The sequence below is a fragment of the Scyliorhinus torazame genome, chromosome 11 (genome assembly GCF_047496885.1).
Source record: "Scyliorhinus torazame isolate Kashiwa2021f chromosome 11, sScyTor2.1, whole genome shotgun sequence".
In the NCBI taxonomy this organism is placed as follows: domain Eukaryota; kingdom Metazoa; phylum Chordata; class Chondrichthyes; order Carcharhiniformes; family Scyliorhinidae; genus Scyliorhinus; species Scyliorhinus torazame.
Genome location: NC_092717.1, coordinates 171,078,172 through 171,100,717, shown reverse-complemented (window position 1 = coordinate 171,100,717; position 22,546 = coordinate 171,078,172). Strand labels below are relative to the sequence as shown.

Sequence of the window (22,546 nt, the reverse complement as noted above, 5' to 3'; positions counted from 1 at the left end):
TCCACCCCCAACCCTGCTTCTGCTCCACCCCCAACCCTGCTTCTGCTCCACCCCCAACCCTGCTTCTGCTCCGCCCCCAACCCTGCTTCTGCTCCGCCCCCAACCCTGCTTCTGCTCCACCCCCAACCCTGTTTCTGCTCCACCCATAACCCTGCTTCTGCTCCGCCCCCAACCCTGCTTCTGCTCCACCCCCAACCCTGCTTCTGCTCCACCCCCAACCCTGCTTCTGCTCCACCCCCAACCCTGCTTCTGCTCCACCCCCAACCCTGCTTCTGCTCTGCCCCCAACCCTGCTTCTGCTCTGCCCCCAACCCTGCTTCTGCTCTGCCCCCAACCCTGCTTCTGCTCCGCCCCCAACCCTGCTTCTTCTCCGCCCCCAACCATATATCTGCTCCACCCCAACCCTGCTTCTGCTCCGCCCCCAACCCTACATCTGCTCCACCCCAACCCTGCTTCTGCTCCGCCCCCAACCATGTATCTGCTCCGCCCCCAACCCTGCTTCTGCTCTGCCCCCAACCATACATCTGCTCCACCCCCAATGCTGCTTCTGCTCCACCCCCAACCCTGCTCCTGCTCCACCCCCAACCCTGCTTCTGCTCCACCCCCAACCCTGCTTCTGCTCCACCCCCAACCCTGCTTCTGCTCCACCCCTAACCCTGCCTCTGCTGCACCCCCAGCCCTGCTTCTGCTCCGCCCCCAACCCTGCTTCTGCTCCACCCCAATCCTGCTTCTGCTCCACCCCCAACCATACGTCTGCTCCGCCCCCAACCCTGCTTCTGCTCTTCCCCCCAACCATGCCTCTGCTCTGCCCCCCAACCATGCTTCTGCTCTGCCCCCCAACCATGCCTCTGCTCTGCCCCTCCAACCATGCTTCTCCTCCGCCCCCCCCCCACCCAATCATGCTTCTGGTTTAGACTCTTAGACATGTGTCAGTTGACCGATCAACTTTGCAGTCATGTGACTGATACAGCATCAATAACACATGACGAGTGATGAACGTAACTGAGGCTTTAATACACTAAATAGCAAGCCTCCTGCCTCTGGACCCGAACTGGGTCGGAGGCGGAGACTTGCCACCTTTATATACATAAGCCTGAGGGGAGGAGCCACAGGCGGAGCCAGGCTGGACAAGCACAGGCATGCCCAAGCATGCACAATACAATACAATACATATAATGCAATAACATGGTTTACCACATTGACCCCCTGTTTTTAAAAAAAAAAAAAGAGTCCGGAGGGAGTGAAGTAGTCTTAAAGATCAAATCTGTCGGGGGCCTTGACCTTCCGCCGTGATCGCCTCAGTCCCGGCTGTGGTGTGGGCGCCGGCGTCGAGACCTGCGCGTCCGGGAGTGTGCTATCTTCTTCTTCACCTAGATGTTGAGTCAGCGAAGGGGGGGGGGGGACTGTGTATGGGCGGAGATGGTGGTGCTTGTCGCCGGTGGGCCTGTGGGTGTCAGTTCGTGAGGGAGGTGGGCAGCGGTGGGGGAAGACGGTGGGGAGTGGTGGTGATGGTCGCCGGGGAACCTGCAGGTGCCAAATCCTGAAGGGAGACCGTGTCCTGCCGCCTGTCCTGGTGTGCCACGTAGGCATATTGTGGGTTTGCATGGAGGAGCAGGACTTTCTCGACGAGGGAGTCGGTTTTATGGCTCCTCGCATGCTTCTGGAGAAGGACGCGCCCCGGGATTGTCAGCCAGGACGGAAGCGAGACCCCGGAGGTGGATTTGCTGGGGAAGACAAACATATGTTCATGAGGAGTCTCGTTAGTGGCTGTACATAGGAGCGACCGGATGGAGTTGAGCGCATCGGTGAGGACCTCCTGCCAGCGGGGGTCTGGGACATTTTTCGACCGTAGGGCCAGAAGGACGGCCTTCCAGACCGTTGCGTTCTCCCTCTACACCTGTCCATTTCCCCGGGGGTTATAGCTGGTCATCCTGCTGGAGGCTATGCCTTTGCTGAACAGGAACTGACGCAACTCGTCGCTCATAAAGGAGGAACCCCGATCACTGTGGATGTAGGCAGGGATCTGAACAGGGTGAAAAGACTGTGCAGGGCCTTGATAATGGAGGCAGAGGTCATGTCAGAGCAGGGGATGGCGAAGGGGAATCTTGAGTACTCGTCAACGATGTTGAGGACGTACACATTACGGTCAGTGGAGGGGAGGGGCCCTTTGAAGTCCATGCTGAGGCGCTCAAACGGGTGGGAGGCCTTTACCAGATGTGCTCTGTCTGGCCGATAGAAGTGCGGTTTGCACTCCGCGCAGACATGGCAGTCCCTGGTCCCGGACCTGACCTCCTCGATGGAGTAAGGCAGGTTGCGAGCCTTGATGAAGTGGAAAACACGGGTGACCCCCGGGTGACAGAGGTTGGTGTGGAGGGCCCGGAGTCGGTCTACCTGTGCGCTGGCACATGTACCACAGGAGAGGGCATCTGGGGGCTCATTGAGCTTCCCGGGTCGATACAACATATCATAGCTGTAGGTGGAGAGCTCGATCCTCCACCTCAGAATCTTGTCATTCTTGATCTTGCCCCGCTGTGCAATATTAAACATGAAGGCAACCGACCGTTGGTCAGTGAGGAGAGTGAATCGCCTGCCGGCCAGGTAATGCCTCCAATGTCTCACAGCTTCTACGATGGCTTGGGCTTCCTTTTCGACGGAGGAGTGTCGAATTTCAGAGGCATGGAGGGTACGGGAGAAGAAAGCCACGGGCCTGCCCGTCTGGTTGAGTGTAGCGGCCAGAGCAAAGTCCGACGCATCGCTCTCCACTTGCAATGGGATAGACTCGTCCACAGCGTGCATCGCGGCTTTGGCAATATCTGCCTTGATGCGATTGAAGGCCAGCCGGGCCTCAGCCGTTAGGGGAAAAATGGTGGATTTGATCAGTGGACGGGCCTTGTCCGCATAGTTGGGGACCCACTGGGCATAGTACGAGAAGAACCCCAGGCATCTCTTCAGGGCCTTGGGGCAGTAGGGAAGGGAGTGTTCCAGGAGGGGGCGCATGCGGTCAGGTTCAGGCCCTAGGACTCCGTGTTCCACGACGTAGCCGAGGATGGCCAGGCGGGTTGTGCGGAGACGCATTTCTCTATTATAGGTTAGGTTTAGGAGTTTGGCGGTGTGGAGGAAGCGCCGGAGGTTCTCGCCATGGTCCTGCTGGTCATGGCCGCAGATGGTGACGTTGACTAGGTACGGGAACATGGCCCGCTGCCCGTCCTGGTCAACCATTCGGTCCATTTCCCATTGGAAGACCGAGACCCCATTGGTGACTCCGAAGGGGACTCTGAGGAAGTGGTAGAGGCGGCCATCTGCCTCGAAGGCAGTGTATTGGCGGTTCTCCGGGCAGATAGGGAGCTGCTGGTATGCGGACTTCAAGTCGACTGTAGAGAAGACTCGATACTGCGCAATCTGGTTGACCATGTCAGATATGCGGGGAGGGGGTATTCATCGAGCTGCGTGTACCGGTTAATAGTCTGGCTGTAATTGATGACCACCCGGTGCTTCTCCCCAGTCTTGAAAACCACCACTTGGGCTCTCCAGGGGCTGTTACTCGCCTCAATGATCCCCTCTCACAGAAGTCGCTGGGCCTCCGATCTGATAAAGGCCCTGTCCTGGGCACTGTAGCGTCTACTTCTGGTAGCGACGGGCTTACAGTGAGGTTTGCGAAGAGGGAGGGTGGGGCGACCTTAAGGGTCACGAGGCTACAGATGGTGAGGGGGGGGCAGGGGTCCGTCGAACTTTAAGCTAAGGCTCTGGAGATGGCACTGGAAGGCGAGCCCCAGTAATAGGGCAGCGCAGAGATGGGGGAGGACATAGAGCCTAAAGTTAGTGTACTCTGTGCCTTGTACAGTAAGGGTCGTGACACAGTACCTCCGTATTTCTACTGCGTGGGATCCGGAAGCCAGGGAGATTTTCTGGGTTGCGTGTAGGATGGGGAGGGAGCAGCGCCTTACCTGGGCGTATCTGGGTGTATGAAGCTGTCTGTGCTCCCGGAGTCGAAAAGGCAGGCCGTCTCGGGCCCGTTGATACAGATGGTCATCGTGGACTTCGCGAGGTGGTGCTCCCGGGACTGGGCGAGTGTCGGAAGGCGGTCGGTAGGCCGGTCGGAGATAGCGGCGACCAGCGTACGGTCGAGTGAGCTGGGCTCCCAGGAGGCTGCGGAGTGGTCCCAAGATGACGGCCTCCATGAGTCATGCCGTGAGGCGCGTGGCATCTGTGATGCCATCCAAGATGGCGGCCCCCCATGGGTCGCGCGTGGCGGGTGTCAGTGGCGATGGCGTCCAATGGGTCGCACGTGCCGGCCAAAATTAAAGATGGCGGCGCCCATGGGCCACGCATGGCAGGTGCCGCGGCAACTGGGGGCAGCCCCGACAGGCAGCAGGCAGCGCTGCTGGGCCTAGAAGATTTAGGGGGGGATCGGGCCTGGCAGGCTTTTGCGAAGTGGCCCTTCTTCCCACAGCCATTACAAGTTGCGTTCCGTGCCGGGCAGCGTTGTCTGGGGTGATTACCCTGGCTGCAGAAGTAGCACCTCGAGCCTCCGGTGTTGGCGAGCTGCTGAGCGGCACAGGCTTGTGTCGCACCTGCTCGGTTGATGGCTGCGCCCACGAGGCCCACGAGGGTGCCGCGCAGTCGAAGGTGTAGGCCCCCATGTTCTGGGAGGCCACCTCCAGCGAGTTGGAGAGTTGTACTGTCTCTGGGAGGCCAGGTGTCCCCCCCCCTTCTAGTAATCGCTGGCGGATATAGTTAGAGTTCATGCCTGCAACATAAGCGTCCCTGATCAGCTGCTCCACGTGCTGGGTAGGCGACATCACCTGGCAGTCACAGTTCCGGCAGAGGATGCGCAAGGCACGCAGGAATTCTGCAAGTGATTCCCCAAGGCGTTGCCATCTCGTGGCGAGGAGGTGTCTAGCATATACCTGGTTAACGGATTTCACATAGTGTCCTTTTAGCAGCGGACGAGGGGGCATCCCTGATGAGGGGAAATACTCTTGGGCTCACCCATGCGTGGAGGACCTGCTTCTTCTGGAGGTCTGTGAGGTCTTCGTTGAAGGATGCAATTTACGCCTCGAAACAGCTTAGCCAGTGTTCAAATGTTTCTGTAGCGTCGGCTGCCTGTGGGTCCAGCTCCAGGCGATCAGGCTTGAGTGATGAGTTCATCTTTAGGAGTTTAGTGTATTAAATTGATTCACCATCAATACCACACGACGTGTGATGAACGTAACTGAGGCTTTGATACACTAAACAGCAAGCCTCCTGCCTCTGGACCCAAACTGGATCGGAGGTGGAGACTTGCCACCTTTATACATAAGCCCGAGGGGAGGAGCCATAGGTGGAGCCAGCCTGGACAAGACCAGGCATGCACAATACAATACAATACACATAATGCAATAACGTGGTTTACCATAGTGATGCAGTCGCACACTGGATCCTCAATTCCATTTGAACCTGATGACTGATGTGCATATCTTTGCTGGTCAGAGCATCAGGAAAATGGAGGAATCTAGTGTTCGTTCATGTAACTGTTGGCGAGACTTAGTTGGCATCATTAATGTGTCTCATTCTTAACAGGTTCTCAGAGATATAACAATGGAGTGAAATAATTTATTGCTTGCCATGCAGCCACTCTCTCATTAGTGTTGTGAAGTTTCCAAAAACACTAATGAAGTTATCCAGAAATGACTTTGCTTACAGTACATTTTCTTTGGTTGCAGATTCCCATCGGGAGTTCCTTCACAGACCAGCTGGCCACCTGCCAGAGGAAATATGGAAAAAAGCTGGTAATTGTTATTATGGAAGGGTGGGGGAAAAAGGTGTGTGTGTGAGTGTGTGTGTTAGTTATATATGGATCTCAGTCACTTTACAACATGGTGAACTTTTATTCAGTTTCCACATTAAAAGCCAATGGGGTGTTCCTTTTTTAAGGAATGATGTGGAGATGCCGGCGTTGGACTGTGGTGAGCACAGTAAGAAGTCTTACAATACCATGTTAAAGTCCAACAGGTTTGTTTCAAACACTAGCTTTTGGAGCACTGCAACTTCACCTGAGGAAGGAGCAGTGCTCCGAAAGCTAGTGTTTGAAACAAACCTGTTGGACTTTAACATGGTATTGTAAGACTTCTTACTTTTTTAAGGAAGTCATGGCTTGAATAGTCAATATGAGACGATTATAATTTTTATTTGAATAAAAAAGATGTAAGATTTCCCATTTACCTCTTGTCTGATCTTGGTAGCAAAATTCTGGAAAGGTATGGTTCTGAAACCTGAGGCCTATTCAATGGAGGCACTGGGTTCTTGTTCGCTGACTAGAGAACCAACAAGAGGTACGCATGCCTCTTTTCCAGAAAGCCCATTGCATCCAGCAACAAGCAGGCACTTAACTGAGCAGTGGTGTACCTTCCTCGGGATAAAGATGCTGGAGGCAGTTATCCCACCTACCAAGAACTGCCAGCCAATCAGATGTCTGATAATAATACTCCCTTTTAGTGTCACAAGTAGGTTTACATTAGCACTGCAATGAAGTTACTGTGAAAATCCCCTAGGCACCACACTCCGTCACCTGTTCGAATACACTGAGGGAGAATTCAAAATGTCCAATTCACCTAGCAAGCACGTCTTTCGGGACTTATGGGAGGAAACCAGAGCACCCGGAGGAAACACGGAGAACGTGCAAACTCCGCACAGACAGTGACCCAAAATGGGTATCGAACCTGGATCCCTAGTGCTGTGAAGCAACAGTGCTCACCACTGTGCTACCGTGCCACCCCATTGCCTTCATTGTTCGGCAGGGAGGGAGGCAGTGGCTGCTTCCAATAATGCACCCACCCAAATCCCAGAATCACCAATGAACCCAGACACTGGTGAGTGATCATGGGAAGTATTGGCAGCAAGGGCAGGGAATGAGGCTCGCAGTAGGCCCCACCCCGTACCCAACATTAGGTGCTCCAATCAGTCATCCAGTGCTTTTGAGCAAGGCCCTTCTCTCCAGAAGTCTGTAAACAACCCAACAGAGTTTCTAGGGTTTTCGGCATGGCAAGCCCATTGCTGTAAAGTCTCAAGCAAGACCCAGCAGCTGTGGGATAAGGCCCTTAAATGGGCAATGAATGCTCAGTTAGTGGCATGTGGGAGTGTAGGCCATCGATGGGCCTTCCGACCGCAAACACAATTGGGGCTGAGGCAAGAAGGTGGTGGGGTTCCATGTAGCCCCTTTTAACATACTCCTAAGGTGCTTCAGAGTTATGAAGTAAAATTGCACACCAAGCCAGTGAAGGTAATATTGAGGCAGATGGCCAAATTCTTGGTCATGGAGGTAGGTTTTAAGGGGAGTAAAGAGCTTCAGTGAGGAAATTGAAGAGCTTACAGTCTAGGCAGCTGAAGGCGCAACCAGCAACGGTAGAGCGATTAAAATTGGGGTTGTTTCGAGGCCAGAATTAAATAAGTGCAGATGGGTGAATGGGACTTAATGCGGACAAAGGGAGCAAACATTTAGCTGACTTCATGTTTATGGAGCATAGAATGTGGGAGGCCAGGCAGGAGTTTTTAGATTGGTTAAGCCTGTGGCAGCAAAAGCATGAGTGAGAGATTCAGCAGTAGATGAACTAAGACAGGGGCAGAGTCAGGCAATATTATCGAGGTGGAAATAGGCACTCTTTGTGATGGCATGAACATGTGATCAGAACCTCATCTTGGGATCAACTAGGTCACCAAGGTTGCAGATGGTCTGGTTCATCCTCAAACAGTTCCCAGGTTAAATCTCAGATTGTTGTCAGGGAGAGGGATTGAGTTGATAGCTGGCAAGCAGAGTTTATTGTGGGGAAATGAAGACAAAGACTTTTTATTTCACCACAACAGTCTTCTCAATGTTTAGTTAGAGGAAATTCCTGCTTGTTAATTATTTGAGGTCAGATGAGGCGTCTGCCAATTTAGCAACAATGCAGGAGCCAAGAGGGTGGTAGTGAGGTAGAGTCGGCTGGTGTCAGTGTACATGTGAAAACTTAAGATTGACTGTCATCAAGGAAAGTATGCAGATTGAATTTGGGAGGTGGCCAGGAATACATCTTTGGGGGAAGTGGCATTTGTGTGGGAGGGGGAAGAGCAGTCATTTCAAATGGTTCTCTAGCTACAGTTAGGTAGATAAGAATGGAACCAAGTGCATTGCCTCCCAGCTGGATATTACTGGAAGGGCATTGGAGGAGGATGATGTGATCAACTGTATCAAAGGCTGCAGAGGGGCCGAGAAAGATGAAGAAGGACTATTTATCTTTTTCCCAATTGGAATTGTAACTCTGACAAGAGCAGTTTCAGTACTGTGGCAGGGTGACAATCTGGCTGGAGGGTTTCAAACATGGAGCTCCAGGAAAGAGAGGCACAGATTTGGGAAACAAAGAAACATTCAATGACTTGGTGCAGTAAATAGAGATTGGAGACGGGGTGGAAATTGCAATGAAGCAGATATCCAGTGTCTTTTTTGAGGAGAAGTGATGAAGGTAGATTTAAAGGATATAGAATTCTAGGTGCTGGGCTCCAAAGTGGAAATTTTATCAAGTTTTGCTTGAGTTTAATTGTTAATTTTAATCAGCACCATCATGAATTGTAGGCTATCAAGACTGGACTTATCCTAGTCCACTATTCATCAAAGACCAGCTCCTGGGGTTAAAAACTTGCAGTTGACTATAATGTTAACAGCCTCTGTGATTGTCCACTGTTGCAGAAGTATCCCCAAATATGCATCTTGTTTCTGATTTGACAAAAGTGACTAATTCATCTGTTTGAAAACAATTATTGTTGCCCAGAATGGTGGGCACGATTTAACAGCCTCGTCGCATCCGACCTGGCGTTGGGACAAAGCTGATGAATCTTGCGAGAGGCCTCTCAAGAGATTTGTGATGCTCAAAACCCTCACAATTGTGGACCAGTCATAATGGCACCTGGGGGTGTGGGGAGGGGGGGGGGGGGTGCGGGCGACGTTCAGGGCAGCCAGACAGAATGATGCCCCCAATCTGCAAGGAGCCTTTCCTGCTGGGCTCACCAGCATGAAATGACGTGTAGCCTCGGTGGCGAGAAACTCCCCGAGTCACAAAATGGCGTTAAATAGTGAGGTGTTTCTTGGTGCTGCAGCCACCGATAAACACCCCAAAAACGGACATAGACTTTTTCCTGTGTCACTGTGGTCAAGAGAGAATTTGGCCCAGAGGTGGTCATCCCTCAGTGCAATACAGGACTGATTATCAATAGGAAGCTTTTGGAGAATATCTTTAAAGATGGACTGGCCATGCTGCATCCTGTTTCAGCTCATTGGGTCAGGGAGAGATTGTGGCACTGTCTCGCCATATTTGCCGCAACTTTCCTCTTCATCGGTCACAGATTGAACCTTTGTGTTGATGAACTACATGAGTGGCGGGTACCTTAATATGTTGTGAATTTCCTTCTGCAATAGCGAGGAATGTTTCTCTTGATCATCTGGGACCCCAGTGAGCCGAGGAGCTAAAGAACATCCCCTTTGCTAGAGACACTAAAAGGATGTCACCCGGGTTTGTTGTAACGAAGTGCCCCAAAATATGGGAGGCGTTCAGCTAATCTGGATATCTGTAACCTGGAGGAAATAATTATTTGAATGGCTTGGCTATCAGACAAACTTTGTGGCCCAAACAAGGATACAGCCACACAAGGTATTGTGTTCAATATTGGCAGAGTTCATTAGCAATAGAGATGATTACTATTCGACAAAATCAATCCTTCAGCTCTCTCTCTGCCTGTTCCTCTTTTCTCACTGTGAAGGTTTGTAGTTTGGAGCTACTTCTAATTATCAAGTGTCTGTCTCATGAGGGACGATCTCGCTGAAACTATGGTGGTTTCACATTTATCTAACTAGTAACAATGGCAGGCTGATCAAAAATAGCCAATGTAACAATTCAACGGACTCTTGACACTGCTGGAGTGCCTGTAATTCACAATTAATGGAACTGATGCCCACTTCGTCTTTACATAGGCCATGAATGCTCAGTTTCATGGGCGAGATCCTCCGACCCCCCGCCGGGTCGGAGAATCGCCAGGGGCTGGCGTGAATCCCGCCCCCGCCGGTTGCCGAAGTCTCCGGCACCGGAGATTCGGCAGGGGCGGGAATCGTGCCACGCCGGTTGGCGGGTCCCCCCGCGCGATCCTCCGGCCCAGATGGGCCGAAGTCCCGCCGCTAAAATGCCTGTCCCGCCGGCGTAAATTAAACCGCCTCTCTTACCGGCGGGACAAGGCGGCGCGGGCGGGCTCCGGGGTCCTGGGGGGGCGCGGGGCGATCTGGCCCTGGGGGGTGCCCCCACGGTGGCCTGGCCCGCGATCAGGGCCCACCGATCCGCGGGCGGGCCTGTGCCGTGGGGGCACTCTTTCCCTTCCGCCTCCGCCACAGTCTCCACCATGGCGGAGGCAGAAGAGACTCCCTCCACTGCGCATGCGTGGGAAGCTGTCAGCGGCCGCTGACGCTCCCGCGCATGCGCCGCCCGGAGATGTCATTTCCTCGCCAGCTGGCGGGGCACCAAAGGCCTTTTCCGCCAGCTGGCGGGGCGGAAATTCGTCCGGCGCCGACCTAGCCCCTCAAGGTTGGAGGATTCCGCACCTTTGGGGCAGCGCGATGCCCGTCTGATTTGCGCCGTTTTGGGCGCCAGTCGGCGGACATCGCGCCGTTTCTGGAGAATTTCGCCCCATGTGAGGGATGGCAGTTGCGGCATTATGCCAGATAAGTTAGTCACCATACACCCTATCTAAAATCTGAGCAAGATCTAGATATATGAGCACTTTGCTGTCACTGGGACCTGGGTCACAGAAAATGTCAGCTACTTTATCCCATCTGTCCTGGGACATCACAGTGGAAAGAATGTTCAACAACTGTCAATGATAATCACACAGCTAATAATTACTCTAAGACCTGCAGCTTTCTATACTGTCACGAGATTTTGTGGCCAACCCAGTCTGTCACAGGATGGGATTTCATTTTAAATTACAGGAGGTTTTGGAACCCCTCTGCTATACACCTGGTACATAACAATCTGGATTTTGGGTTGTGCGGTTGGTCCAAGGGGAGTTTAAGAAGAGAGTCCACAACAGGATATGGAGAGTGTACACCAACAACTGTATCAACAGACAATGGAATCTGCCTTTGTACATCTTCACTGATTCTGTGCAGATATGGAATTGGTGCAGTGCTACTCGTTTTGCTCCATTTCGTTGTGTTCAGCTTAATTTTTGTCAAATGGAGTTATCTTCAAACTCTTTCAGTCCCTCCCCATCATTTCTCTCGATGAATTTTCATGGTTTGGAGCTGCTTCCATTGTTTGTTTCAATGTTCATCTGCACAAGGGTTTAACTGGGTTGTTCAGACAAAGAAACATAATTGTCATGAACTGCATATTTAATTTATAGCACGATAGCCTACGTTAGCATTTCTCTGGTGGCTCATTGAGCACTGTCACCATCTGGCATGCTGCAGAGCCAGTAGAGATCAGCAATGTCCCAGGTTCAATTGTTGGTCTCTGGTAGGTTAGTTGATCACTATTTTTAACAGCTTATTAACACTTCTGAAGAATGCCCGTTTTGGATTAGCTACAGGAGGGCTACCAGTGCTTGTATGAATTACCGCAGTGGAAGGGTAGAGTCACAAGCCAAGAAAATTGTAAAAAGAAAAGTCTGCAAACTTGGTTAATTTCATTTTTTTAAAATTCTTTGCTCCATCTGTGATTGCAGATATATTTTGTAATTGATAATGGACTGATTTTGTGTGCTGGTGTGCCTTTCTCATTGTATGTTTTTATTGATGTCAGGGTACCGAGATATCCAGAATGTTCCACATCCATTTTTATTTATTAGTCTTTTCTGAGAAAATTAACAGCATTTTGTTCTGACAATCAATTTTATACCAAAATTCATTGTTAGAATGAGATTTTATTTGGTAAGGTACTGAATCTTAATGGGTCTGAGAGTGGTACACATTTAATTTATATTGACATACTGACTTTGTAAAAAAAAATAACATATTGTAGCATAAGGTTTGCCTATATATGGAATTGCAGCTTCAGTATTTTGAAGAAAAGTTAAATGCTTATTTGTAATTTGCAGGAATTATTCAAGCACATTACTGACATCCCACCAAATCTCTTTACTGATCCCATGTGCCAGTGAGGCTCGAATGGAAATGCATAATTTTAATATAAATTGCCTGATTTGCATAGACAATTAGTCAAGCTACAGTTCTGATCGTAAGCAAAATTGTTTTTTCTGTTTTGCCATTGAGTGAGAATTTCAAATCACCTTGAATATTTACAGTAAAATTGGCAGAGGGTGGAAGATGTTTTTCTTAAAATAAAACTGTATATCCATTTGTGTGTAGAATTAATCTGTATTGTAAAATGGTACATTTTCTCTGCAGAAAATTTCACTGCAAAATGGGCCCAAAACCCATGTGTCCAATATAGACAAGTGTGCATATTGTCTACATTTTTTAATGAAATGTATATCAATGTAATATTTCCCATATAATATGCACTATTTGAGTGAAAAAGATCCAAACCCAGGGTTATATTAAGTATGAGTGTGGATTGCATCTGGTGAATATTTTATGCAAAAACTGTGTGAATTTTAATGATATGAAAACAACTTGCCAAGCCTACCTTAACAAAGCCAACAGTGCGGTGCAACCTAAACTGATAAGTTAAGCTGTAGTTGATAATTGTTGAGTATTGCATTAATTCCTATATAATTTTATATCTGCTACAGCAGTGATATATGTATTATGAAATAATTTTCACATATACTTTTTTCTGAAGTCAATAAAATGGCATGAAAAAGTTATTAAGCAGATAGTGAAACACTTCCTTAAAACATGACATAATCAGTTCTAATAGAGTGTTAATTTGTGCAATATTCCAGCTAATAATTAGTTCTTATTAAATATTACATTCATCATTGTCACTTAGCTTTTGTAAGTGTGGAAATTATAATGGATAAAAGTAATTGTGGAGAAATGCGCTATCCTTTTGATAATTACACCAGTTAATTTTTAATGAAAGATATTTATTGAGTGATGCCTTGTTATTTTTGGCGATAACTGTATTGGACAGAATGTGTGAACTTATTAGGCATTTTATGTTTTACAGAAGAGGCTGTGAATGAAGTGAAGCGCCAGGCAATGTCTGAGTTGCAGAAAGCTGTGTCTGAAGCAGAGAGGAAGGCCCATGACATGATTGCTACAGAGAGAGCCAAAATGGAGCGCACTGTAGCAGATGCGAAAAGGCAAGCAGCTGAAGATGCACTCGCAATTATTAACCAGCAGGAGGATTCCAGTGAGGTAGAATCTCCCGTTACTTCCAATTCTTGTTGAGAAATCAAATTTAGCTGTAATGCCATTCCTGGCTCCACAGGGAATTTTCCTTAAAAAACACCCCTCTTCCAAAAGACCTCAATCAGTAGTGCAGTAGGGTGTGATGGGAGAGCAGAAAATTAGGACAGGACCTGAATACCACTGATTGATTGATTTGATTTATTGTCACGTGTACCGAGGTACAGTGAAAAGTATTACTCTGCGTACTGTCCAGACCGATCATTCCATACATGAAAAACATAGGACATACATAAATACACAATGTAAATACATAGACACAGGCATCAGGGCTGGTTTACCACACCTTAGGGGCTGGTTTAGCACACTGGGCTAAATAGCTGGCTTTTAAAGCAGACCAAGCAGCACGATTCAATTCCCGTACCAGCCTCCCCGAACAGGTGCCGGAATGTGGCGACTAGGGGCTTTTCACAGTAACTTCATTGAAGCCTACTTGTGACAATAAGCGATTTTCTTTTTTTTTATTTGATTGGGTGAAGCATATGGAGTGTAGTACTAAGTAGAGAAGATGTGTGAAGAGATCAGTTCAGTCCATAAGAGGGTCATTCAGGAGTCTGGTGACAGCAGGGAAGAAGCTGTTTATGAACCAGTTGGTGCGTGTTCTCAGACTTTTGTATCGCCTGCCCGATGGGAGAGGTTGGAAAAGCGAATAACCTGGGTGGGAGGGGTCTTTGATTATGCTGCTCGCTTTCCAAAAGCAGCGAGAGGTGTAGACATAGTCAGTGGATGGGAGGCGCGTTTGCATGATGGGTTGTGTTCATGTCTCTCTGAAGTTTCTTACGGTCTTGGGCCGGGCAGTTGCCATACCAGGCTGCAGTGCAGCCAGGTAGGATGTTTTCTTTGGTGCATCTGTAAAAATTGGTAAGAGTCAATGTGGGCATGCCAAATTTCCTTAATTTCCTGAGGAAGTAGAGGCGCTGTTGTGCTTTCTTAGTCACAGCGTTGACGTGAGTGGACCAGGATAGATTGTTGGTGATGTGCACACCGTGGAATTTGAAGCTGGTAACCATCTCCACCTCTACACCATTGATGTCGACAGACTTGTATACAACACTTCACTTTCTGAAGTCAATGACCAGCTCTTTAGTTTTGCTGACGTTGAGGGAGAGATTGCCAGAGCAGGCATGTGGGTGGCGCTGGCAGTGCCAAAGTGCCCAGGTGGCACTAGCAGTGCCACCCTGCCAGGAGGCTGACCACCCAGGGGCATTCGATCTTCTGGGAGATATACCCCCAAGTTCCCTTCCACCTGGTTTTCATTTGTGCCGACCAATGATGAACCAATTAGATACCGGGTGGCCGTTCTATCTGGCGTCAGTGTGGCTAAGTGGGTTTCTAAACTCACTTGATCATGCAAGACTGGGTCCTGCCCATTGTGGTGTAATGGCCATCAGGAATCCCAGGGAAGGCCTCTCCTGGGATCTACTGGCTGCATTTGATCCTGTGGGTGCAGATTCATTTAATAATGGTAGGAAGTCTCTGGAGGTGAGCAGGGCTATTTACAGCCCCTTATTGTACTTCTTGCTGCATCATATTTAAATAATAATTCTGTTTGCATGGTGATCATATAAGGATAAGAGCCTATATATTGGCATTACTCATTATCTTTGCATTGAAAATAAGTTAAAAATGTACGGTATTTGTCACCAGAATATGGGATAATTTTAATTAAATATTTAAATTGACGGTTGACGTTAAAGAACATCTGTTTACATTTTATTTTTGTGCATCTCTGGTTCACTGTTTTCTTGCCAGCAACCAGAAGTGTTGTGAATTAGTGGCATAAAAGAGGGAAGTCACCTCCCCAAATTTGCCGATAGCAACAGTCGTGCAAAATGGCAAGTTCAATTGAGATGCTTCTGTTGAAAATCAAATGTTGATAACCACTGCTAAAATCCCTGCCAGTAAGTGTTTTGAAGCTGAAAAGCCAGTCATCAGCAGCAGTGGGGTGCCCAATAGCTGTTATAGACAGTGCAGGGTCATTAGGTGCTTAGTGAAAATTAACAATTAGAGTTGTGACTCTGGAATGCAAATTAAGGCTTCTGTAGTGACTGGAGAATGGTTATCTTCTTTACATTAGCATTTAATGTGTAGCATATGATTCTTGAGCAGAAGACCTTAAAATATCACCAGCCTAAATGCAGGAGTGAAGAAAATTGGTGCTTTATGCATCTTGCCACAATTACTCCAGCTCAGTATTTACGCAATGTTTACAAGTCAGAATGACTGTGGGACCAGTTAACTCAAACCAAATGTTACAGATATTTTGAATCATTACGGTCGGCTAAATGTTAGGAGGTTGAGGCCACTTCCCTCTCTGTATACCGTTTAGTGTCTACACAGACTGAAAGTTTAAAAACGGTTCTACCATTGAGGAAGAAAAGTCATCTGGGAAACTGAAATGAAAGTAGATTTGGCTATAGCCAGCAATTTATGAAAAAGAAAAGGCAGAATGCATGAGATGTAGATCCTTCATTGACTGTAAGCTCTTGTTTTTTCTTTTGAGGCGAAGATGATCGTGCTCTTCATAGAATCTTTACGGTGCAGAAGGATGCCAGTCGACCCATCATATCTGCACCGACCCTTGGAAAGAGCTCCCTAGGACCCACGTCCTGACCCTATCCCCGTAACCCAGTAAACCCACCTATCCTTTTGGACACTAAGGGGCAATTTATCATGGCCAATTCACCTAACCTGTAGATCTTTGGATTGTGGGTGGAAACAGGAGCACCTGGAGGAAACCCAGGCAGACAAGGGGGAAAAGTGCAAACTCCACACAGGCAGTCACCCAAGGTCGGAATTGAACCCGGATCCCTGGCGCTGTGATGCAGCAGTGCTAACAACTGTGCCACCTTGCAGCCCCATCTGTAGTGTTTGGAAGGGTTTGGTGGGTATAGGTGACAGCTACGGCTGATCCGTGTCCTAAAACTTCCACTGAAAATGGGACAGGATAACTCAGATGATTGAGTTTTGGAAAAATTGCTGGCTCGAGATTTTCTCTGCTTGCATTTTCTCTCTGCCTCTTATATGCGCATGTTTTCAAAGGAGGCTGCAGAGTTTTTTTTACTTGGTTCCACAGGTGCAGTGATCCTTGGTGAGCTTCTCCCAGGATTCGATGTTGTGTCAAAACCCCTAAGTGAAGCCTTCAGAGTGTCTGTGTAGCACTTCCTCTGACTGAGTACACCCGAGACTCTAACTCTCCATAGAAGATTCACTTTTTGGCATCAGACATTTTCTCTACATGACCAGCCTAACTCCGTTGTGACTGCCTCAATATTGTGTGGATGCTTGGCATGCCAGCTGAGGTGAGCTCCTTAGTGTCTGGTAGTTTGTCCTGCCACCTGGTCTTCAATAGCTTCTGAAGTCAGCTGAAGTGAGAGTGGTTGAGCTTCTCAAGTCCAAGTACACAGTCCAAGGCTCACATACGTAGAACAGAGTGACCAGGGCTTTCAGTTTGGCGGGCATACTCACTCACCTTCATGCGCAGATTGATGTTCGAAGTCTGCCGGAGATTACTTGCTTTACATTTGTCTAGTCATCAAGACCGACAGCTTGAGAGAGTGGACGATCAAGATGAGTGAACTTATCCACTGCTGATGAGCTCTGGTCATGGAATTAAATCTTGAGCTCAAGATAGAGCTTTCCTCAAGCAGTTCTTCATGCTGATCATGAGGCTGAAGTTGTGGCATGCATTGGAGAACAAGTTCCTGCGACATTGCATATCCTGCTCTGAACCAGCACAGTCATCAGCAAATAGGAAATCACAAAGCATGCCCTTGGAGACCTTGGTCTTTTCCTGGAGTTGTCTCCCTTTGAACAGTTTCCTGTCCATGTGTTATTTGAGTTTGATGCCAGGATGCAATTTATCATGGCCAATCCACCTAACCTGCACATCTTTGGACTGGGAGGAAACCAGAGCACCCGGAGAAAACCCGCGCAAACAGGGGAGAACATGCAGACTCCGCACAGACAATGACCCAAGCTGGGTATCGAACTTGGGACCCTGGAGCTGGGAAGCAACTATCCTAATCACTATGCTACCGTGCTGCCCATCTCACTCCTCTCCAAGACTGGTAAAATCTTTGCCAGAATCCTTCTGAACTGCTTAGTGGAATATGATCTGCTGCCAAGAAAGGGTCCACTGAAATGGTGTTTACAGTTGGTCAAAGTCAGAAGAAATGCCAAAAATGGAACCTGGACCACTGCACTTTATTTATTGACCTGATAAAGACCTTTGACAACGACATCTGAGGACCCCTCAAAGGTAATGGAGAAATTCATCATAAATGGTTTGACAGTTCCATGATGGTATGCTCATGTGAGATTTGGAGAATGATGAGTCTTCTGACCCATTCCCAGTGAACGTAGGTACACCATATTGGAGATTAGCATTGATCTTACAAATTGACATCAGAGTATCCAGTGTAAAAAGAGGGATACAGTTGGATTTGGTCGCTCAATAGCCTTGCAATTGTGAGTTCCGAGAAAACACTTGGAGAATAAAACGTAAAAAGTTAAACAAGAATGGGAGAGGCTGCTCCCCAGTACCATTCTCTACCAAATAGAAAGATTATAATATTTGAAAGATTGCAGCTCTAGCTGCAATTGAATGCAGATCACAGAATGCAGAATAGGTGAAGTTCCATTTATTTCCAACACCAATAAGTCCAGCTTCAAATAAAATGTGCACATCTCTCTCGAAGTAAGTGAATTTGTTATGTATTCAATGGAGCTCGCTTTTTACTAAAGATGCAGCAGCTCAGTGATAAAGGTATCCATGGCCCTCTGGTATCTTACCCATGTCTCCATTTATCATATGTGAACCTTGACCATTCAGGTCACTGGACTATTTAGCCTGGATTTTTGTACTTCTGTATGAGAAGGGAGAGGACTGGGCTTTAAAAATGGTGGGCTGGATCTGATTCCTTTCCCATTTCGGGCAGTTTTTGCTAGCATGGATAGTGTTGCGGGTAACCAGCCTGCAGGCAGAACCTTGTAGGCTCCATTGCGTGAGTGGAAATTTCAACCCTTCTGCGACTGCAGTTTTGATGGCATTGAACCTATTCGATTTGTAGATATGATTCACAACTCCCTAGAGGAGTCATGAACCATGGCACAAACCTAATCATGAGTTAGAACCCAAAAAGAGATTCAAAAAGGCTATTCAACAAGGGAGGTAGAGAGAAAACTGGGAACCATCGACCAGTAAGCCTAACATCGGTAGTAGGGAAGTTGCTGGAGTCCATTTTCAAGGATTTCATAGCACAGCATTTGGAAAGCAGTGGTATTATCAGACAAAGTCAACATGGATTAACGAAAGGAAATCATGCTTTACAAATCTACTAGAATTCTTTGAAGATGTAACTAGTAGAGTTGACCAGGGAGAACCGGTGGATGAGGTTGATTTAGACTTTTAAAAGGCTTTTAACAAGGTCTCAAAATTATGTAATGTTAAAACGCATGGGATTGCACGCTGTGTCATGCGATGAATAGAAAGCTGGTTAGCAGACGGAAGCAAAAAGTTGGAATGGGATGGTATTCTGTGAGGAGAAGGCGGAGATGCTTCAGCAGAATTTGGACAGGCAGAGTGAGTGGACATATGCATGGCAGATGCAGTATAATGTGGATAAATGTGAGGTTATCTGCTTCGGTAGCAAAAACAGGAAGGCAGATTATTATTTGAATCAGTGTATATTGAGAGAGGTGGATGCTCAGCGAGACCTAGGGTGTCCTTGTGCATCGGTTGCTGAAAGTAAACACGCAGGTACAGCAGGCAGTAAAGAAGGCAAATGGTATGTTGGCCTTCATAGCAGGAGGATTTGAGTATAGGAATAGTGCTGTTTTACTGCAATTGTACAGGGCATTGGTGAGGCTACACCTGGAGTATTGTGCGCAGTTTTGGTTTACTTATCTGAGGAAGGATGTTTTGCTATGGAGGGGGTGCAGCGAAGTTTTACCAGGCTGATTCCTGGGATGGCAGGACTGTCATATGAGGAGAGACTAATTCAGTTAGGATTATATTCATTGCAGTTTAAGGGTGAGAGGGGATCTCATAGAAACTTATAACAGGATTAGACAGGATAGATCCAGAAAAGAATGTTCCCGATGGTAGGGGTGTCCAGAAATAGGGGTCAAAGTTTGAGGACGAGGAGTAAACCTATTAGGACTGAGGTGAGGAGAAAGTTCTTCACCCAGAGAGTGGTGAATCTGGAATTCATTACCACAAAAAGTAGTTGAGGCCAAAACATTGTATAATTTCAAGAAGGAGTTAGATAAAACTCTTGAGGCTAAACGTATCATGGGATATGGGGGGGAAGGCTGGATCAGGGTATTGAACTTAATGATCAACCATGATCATAATGAATGGCAGGACAGGCTTGAAGGGCCGAATGGCCTCCTGCTTCTGTTTTCTATGTATGTTTCTATGCAAAAGAGCAAGCAGCTATTTAACATTCTCTTTGAAATACATTGCCCCTCTGAATAAAGCTGTGAATCAAACAAGAAAGAATAACTTATTTCAAGTAATGTCAAAAAAAAGCTTGAATTTCCCTCTGCAAATTTGTTAATAGTGCATGCTGCAATAAGTACATTAGTCATTTGTGGAGTTCAGCCAAGCATTTAAAATGAGACCATCTGCTAACTGTATCATCAAATCATGCTGAACAGTAGGCCACTCCACTCAATGGTTTTACAGGTGGCCTCATTCGGAATATTTGGCTAAGCTCCAAGAATGCTTACTGAGCAAAGTGCATTAGTCGATGTTTGCACAGCTGCAGAAGGGTGTTCAATCTCTGTTCGATTGACATCGCTTTTACAATTGTGGGTGTTATTCCTGTGGGTTTTCAATGCTTGTGTGTTTATTTATTCGATTAAAATGTGTGACATTGTCAATAGCTTCTGACATTGAAGCTATGAATTAGTTGACATGAGATTGTGAGCTCAGATTTTTTTTCCACAGTATATTTTCAAGGTATCTACTTACAATGTCAATTTCAGGATCATTTTTTCAAAACTAGCCAATGGCTTGTTGGTTTTGTAATGGTGGATTGTGGGAAAGTGACATGGAGGATGGCTGGAGGTCATGGGGATATGGGAAGACATTGAGGTGACATAGGAGACTTAGGCATAGAAGAGGAATAGGGGATATGGGTGGGGTGCATGGTGGATGTAGGGCATGGAGCCAGCATGGGAAATGTTTCTTTCTTTCACGAGATGTGGATTTCATTAGCGATGCTAGCATTTTTATTACCCATCACTAATTACCCTTGATGTGGGGGGCATGGGAGAAATGAGGGAGACTTAGATTTGGAGGGGTGCAGGGGTTGGTTCAGGACTTGAGCAGCTGAGGATAATGTTTGCAACTGGGCCGATGTCCCAGTAAATGGAGACGTGCTTGCTGGCCCCTCCTTTGCTACCTCAGATCCGCCTCCACCCCGCCTCACCTCCACATCCGCATCACCAGAATGAAAATCTGGCAGCGTGGGAACACTGGAACGGAGACCGCCAGGGAAGAGGTTGCAGAGTCGGAAGCTTTCCTGCACACTTCCTGTCTCTTCCACGAAAATCCAACCATTGGTGTTTGTGGTGTCACAGTTGAGCTTAAGTATGTCCTCACTTACTCCAATCACCTTTTAACCAAAGAAAGGCCAGTCATCTTCCACAACTTTCAATGACACCATCATTACAGAGTCCCCAACCATTAATATATTGAGAGACATATTTGATGACCAGTTTAATATCAGTGCTAATACTGTATCAACAATCTGGTTATAAAAGCAGGGCAGAGGTTGGGTTATTCTTTGACAAAATGGATTATCTCCTTTGTACACCATCTACAGTGCTCAAGTCAGAGTGTGATTGAAAACCTCCCACTCACTTGGGTGGGTGCTGCGGCAATGACATTCAAAAACAATCTAAGAGTAATTTTCTAAATTGATACCTCTGCCTCTGGACTCTTTCATGTACCCATCCACCACTGGTGCGTTGTGACTGCATTATGTACTATCTACACATTGCATAGGTACAACTCACCAAGATTACTTTGATGGCATCTCCCCATTACTTCAACAAGAGCAAGTGTGCCAGCACCATGGGAATACGCATTTGCTTCCAATTAATATATAATTCTGATATAAATTCCTTGCTGGATGGACCTCATTCAACATTGTATCCTGCACAAGTACGGCACAGCAGGGCAGCACGGTGGCGCAGTGGTTAGCATTGCTGCCTCACAGCACCAAGGTCCCAGGTTCGATCCCGCGCCTGGGTCACTGTCCGTGAGGAGTTTGCACATTCTCCCCGTGTTTGCGTGGGTTTCGCCCCCACAACCCAAAGAGGTGCAGGGTAGGTGGATTGGCCACACTAAATTGCCCTTTAATTGGAAAAATAAATTGGGTACTCAAAATTTTTTTTTTTAAGTACGGCACAGCAAATTAAAAGAAGTCGGACCACCATGTTTTCAAGGCCATTAAAGATAAGCAAGAAATTTGGCCGTGCCAGCAATGCACACAATCCAAAAGCAGGATTCTGAATGGGTCTTAGGATAACACTGGCTTCTTTATCAATGCCATGCCCAATTGTAGCACGCCAATGACCGCCCCCGACAAGATCGTCAAAAGACCCGGGGTTGTGCCTGGAACCTTAGTTTTCTCACATCAATCAGTTTAGCAAATATTATTGTTTGTTCTGGTGCATAAGCTTTTGTCTTATTTGCAGTTGCCATTTTTGAAAATGCTCTAAATTGTAGTTGTGGATATTATCCAGTCCTGCATTAAGAGTACTTCTTCCCACCCACCCCGTCCCCCGTCCCCCACGCCAGGTGGGAGAATCGCCGGGGCGCCGTGTGTGTCCCGCCCCGGCGCACGCACGCAATTCTCCCACCCCCCCCAAACCGGCGCGGCGAGAATCACGGCTGGCCGCTGGGAGAATCGTCGCTTGCTGTTTGTAACGGGCGAGCGGCGATTCTCCGGGCCGGATAGGCCGAGCAGCCTGCCCAATAAGACGGGTTCCCGCCGGCACGTCCACACCTGGCCGCTGCTGGCGGGAACAGCACGGGAACGCTGGAGGGGGCGGCCTGTGAGGGGGGTGGAGGGGGATTCCTGCACCGGGGGGGGGCCTCAAATGGGGTCTGGCCCGCGATCGGTGCCCACCGATCAGCGGGCCAGCCTCTCTGGAGGAGGAC

The 22,546-nt window shown here is 48.0% G+C and overlaps 1 protein-coding gene across 6 annotated transcripts in view; it reads left to right on the top strand.

The window, feature by feature from the left end:
• The window catches only part of runx1t1 (RUNX1 partner transcriptional co-repressor 1), a 125,587-nt gene that overhangs the window by 87,772 nt on the left and 15,269 nt on the right, over positions 1-22,546 (top strand). For 5 of the 6 annotated variants that reach the window (XM_072468005.1, XM_072468001.1, XM_072468006.1 and 2 more), the window contains exons 9-10: positions 5,702-5,800; positions 13,127-13,317. In XM_072468005.1, the coding sequence (XP_072324106.1) occupies positions 5,702-5,800; positions 13,127-13,317 (290 nt within the window). The remainder of the gene's footprint in view (positions 1-5,701; positions 5,801-13,126; positions 13,318-22,546) is intronic. The other variant, XM_072468003.1, reaches the window with a different exon arrangement.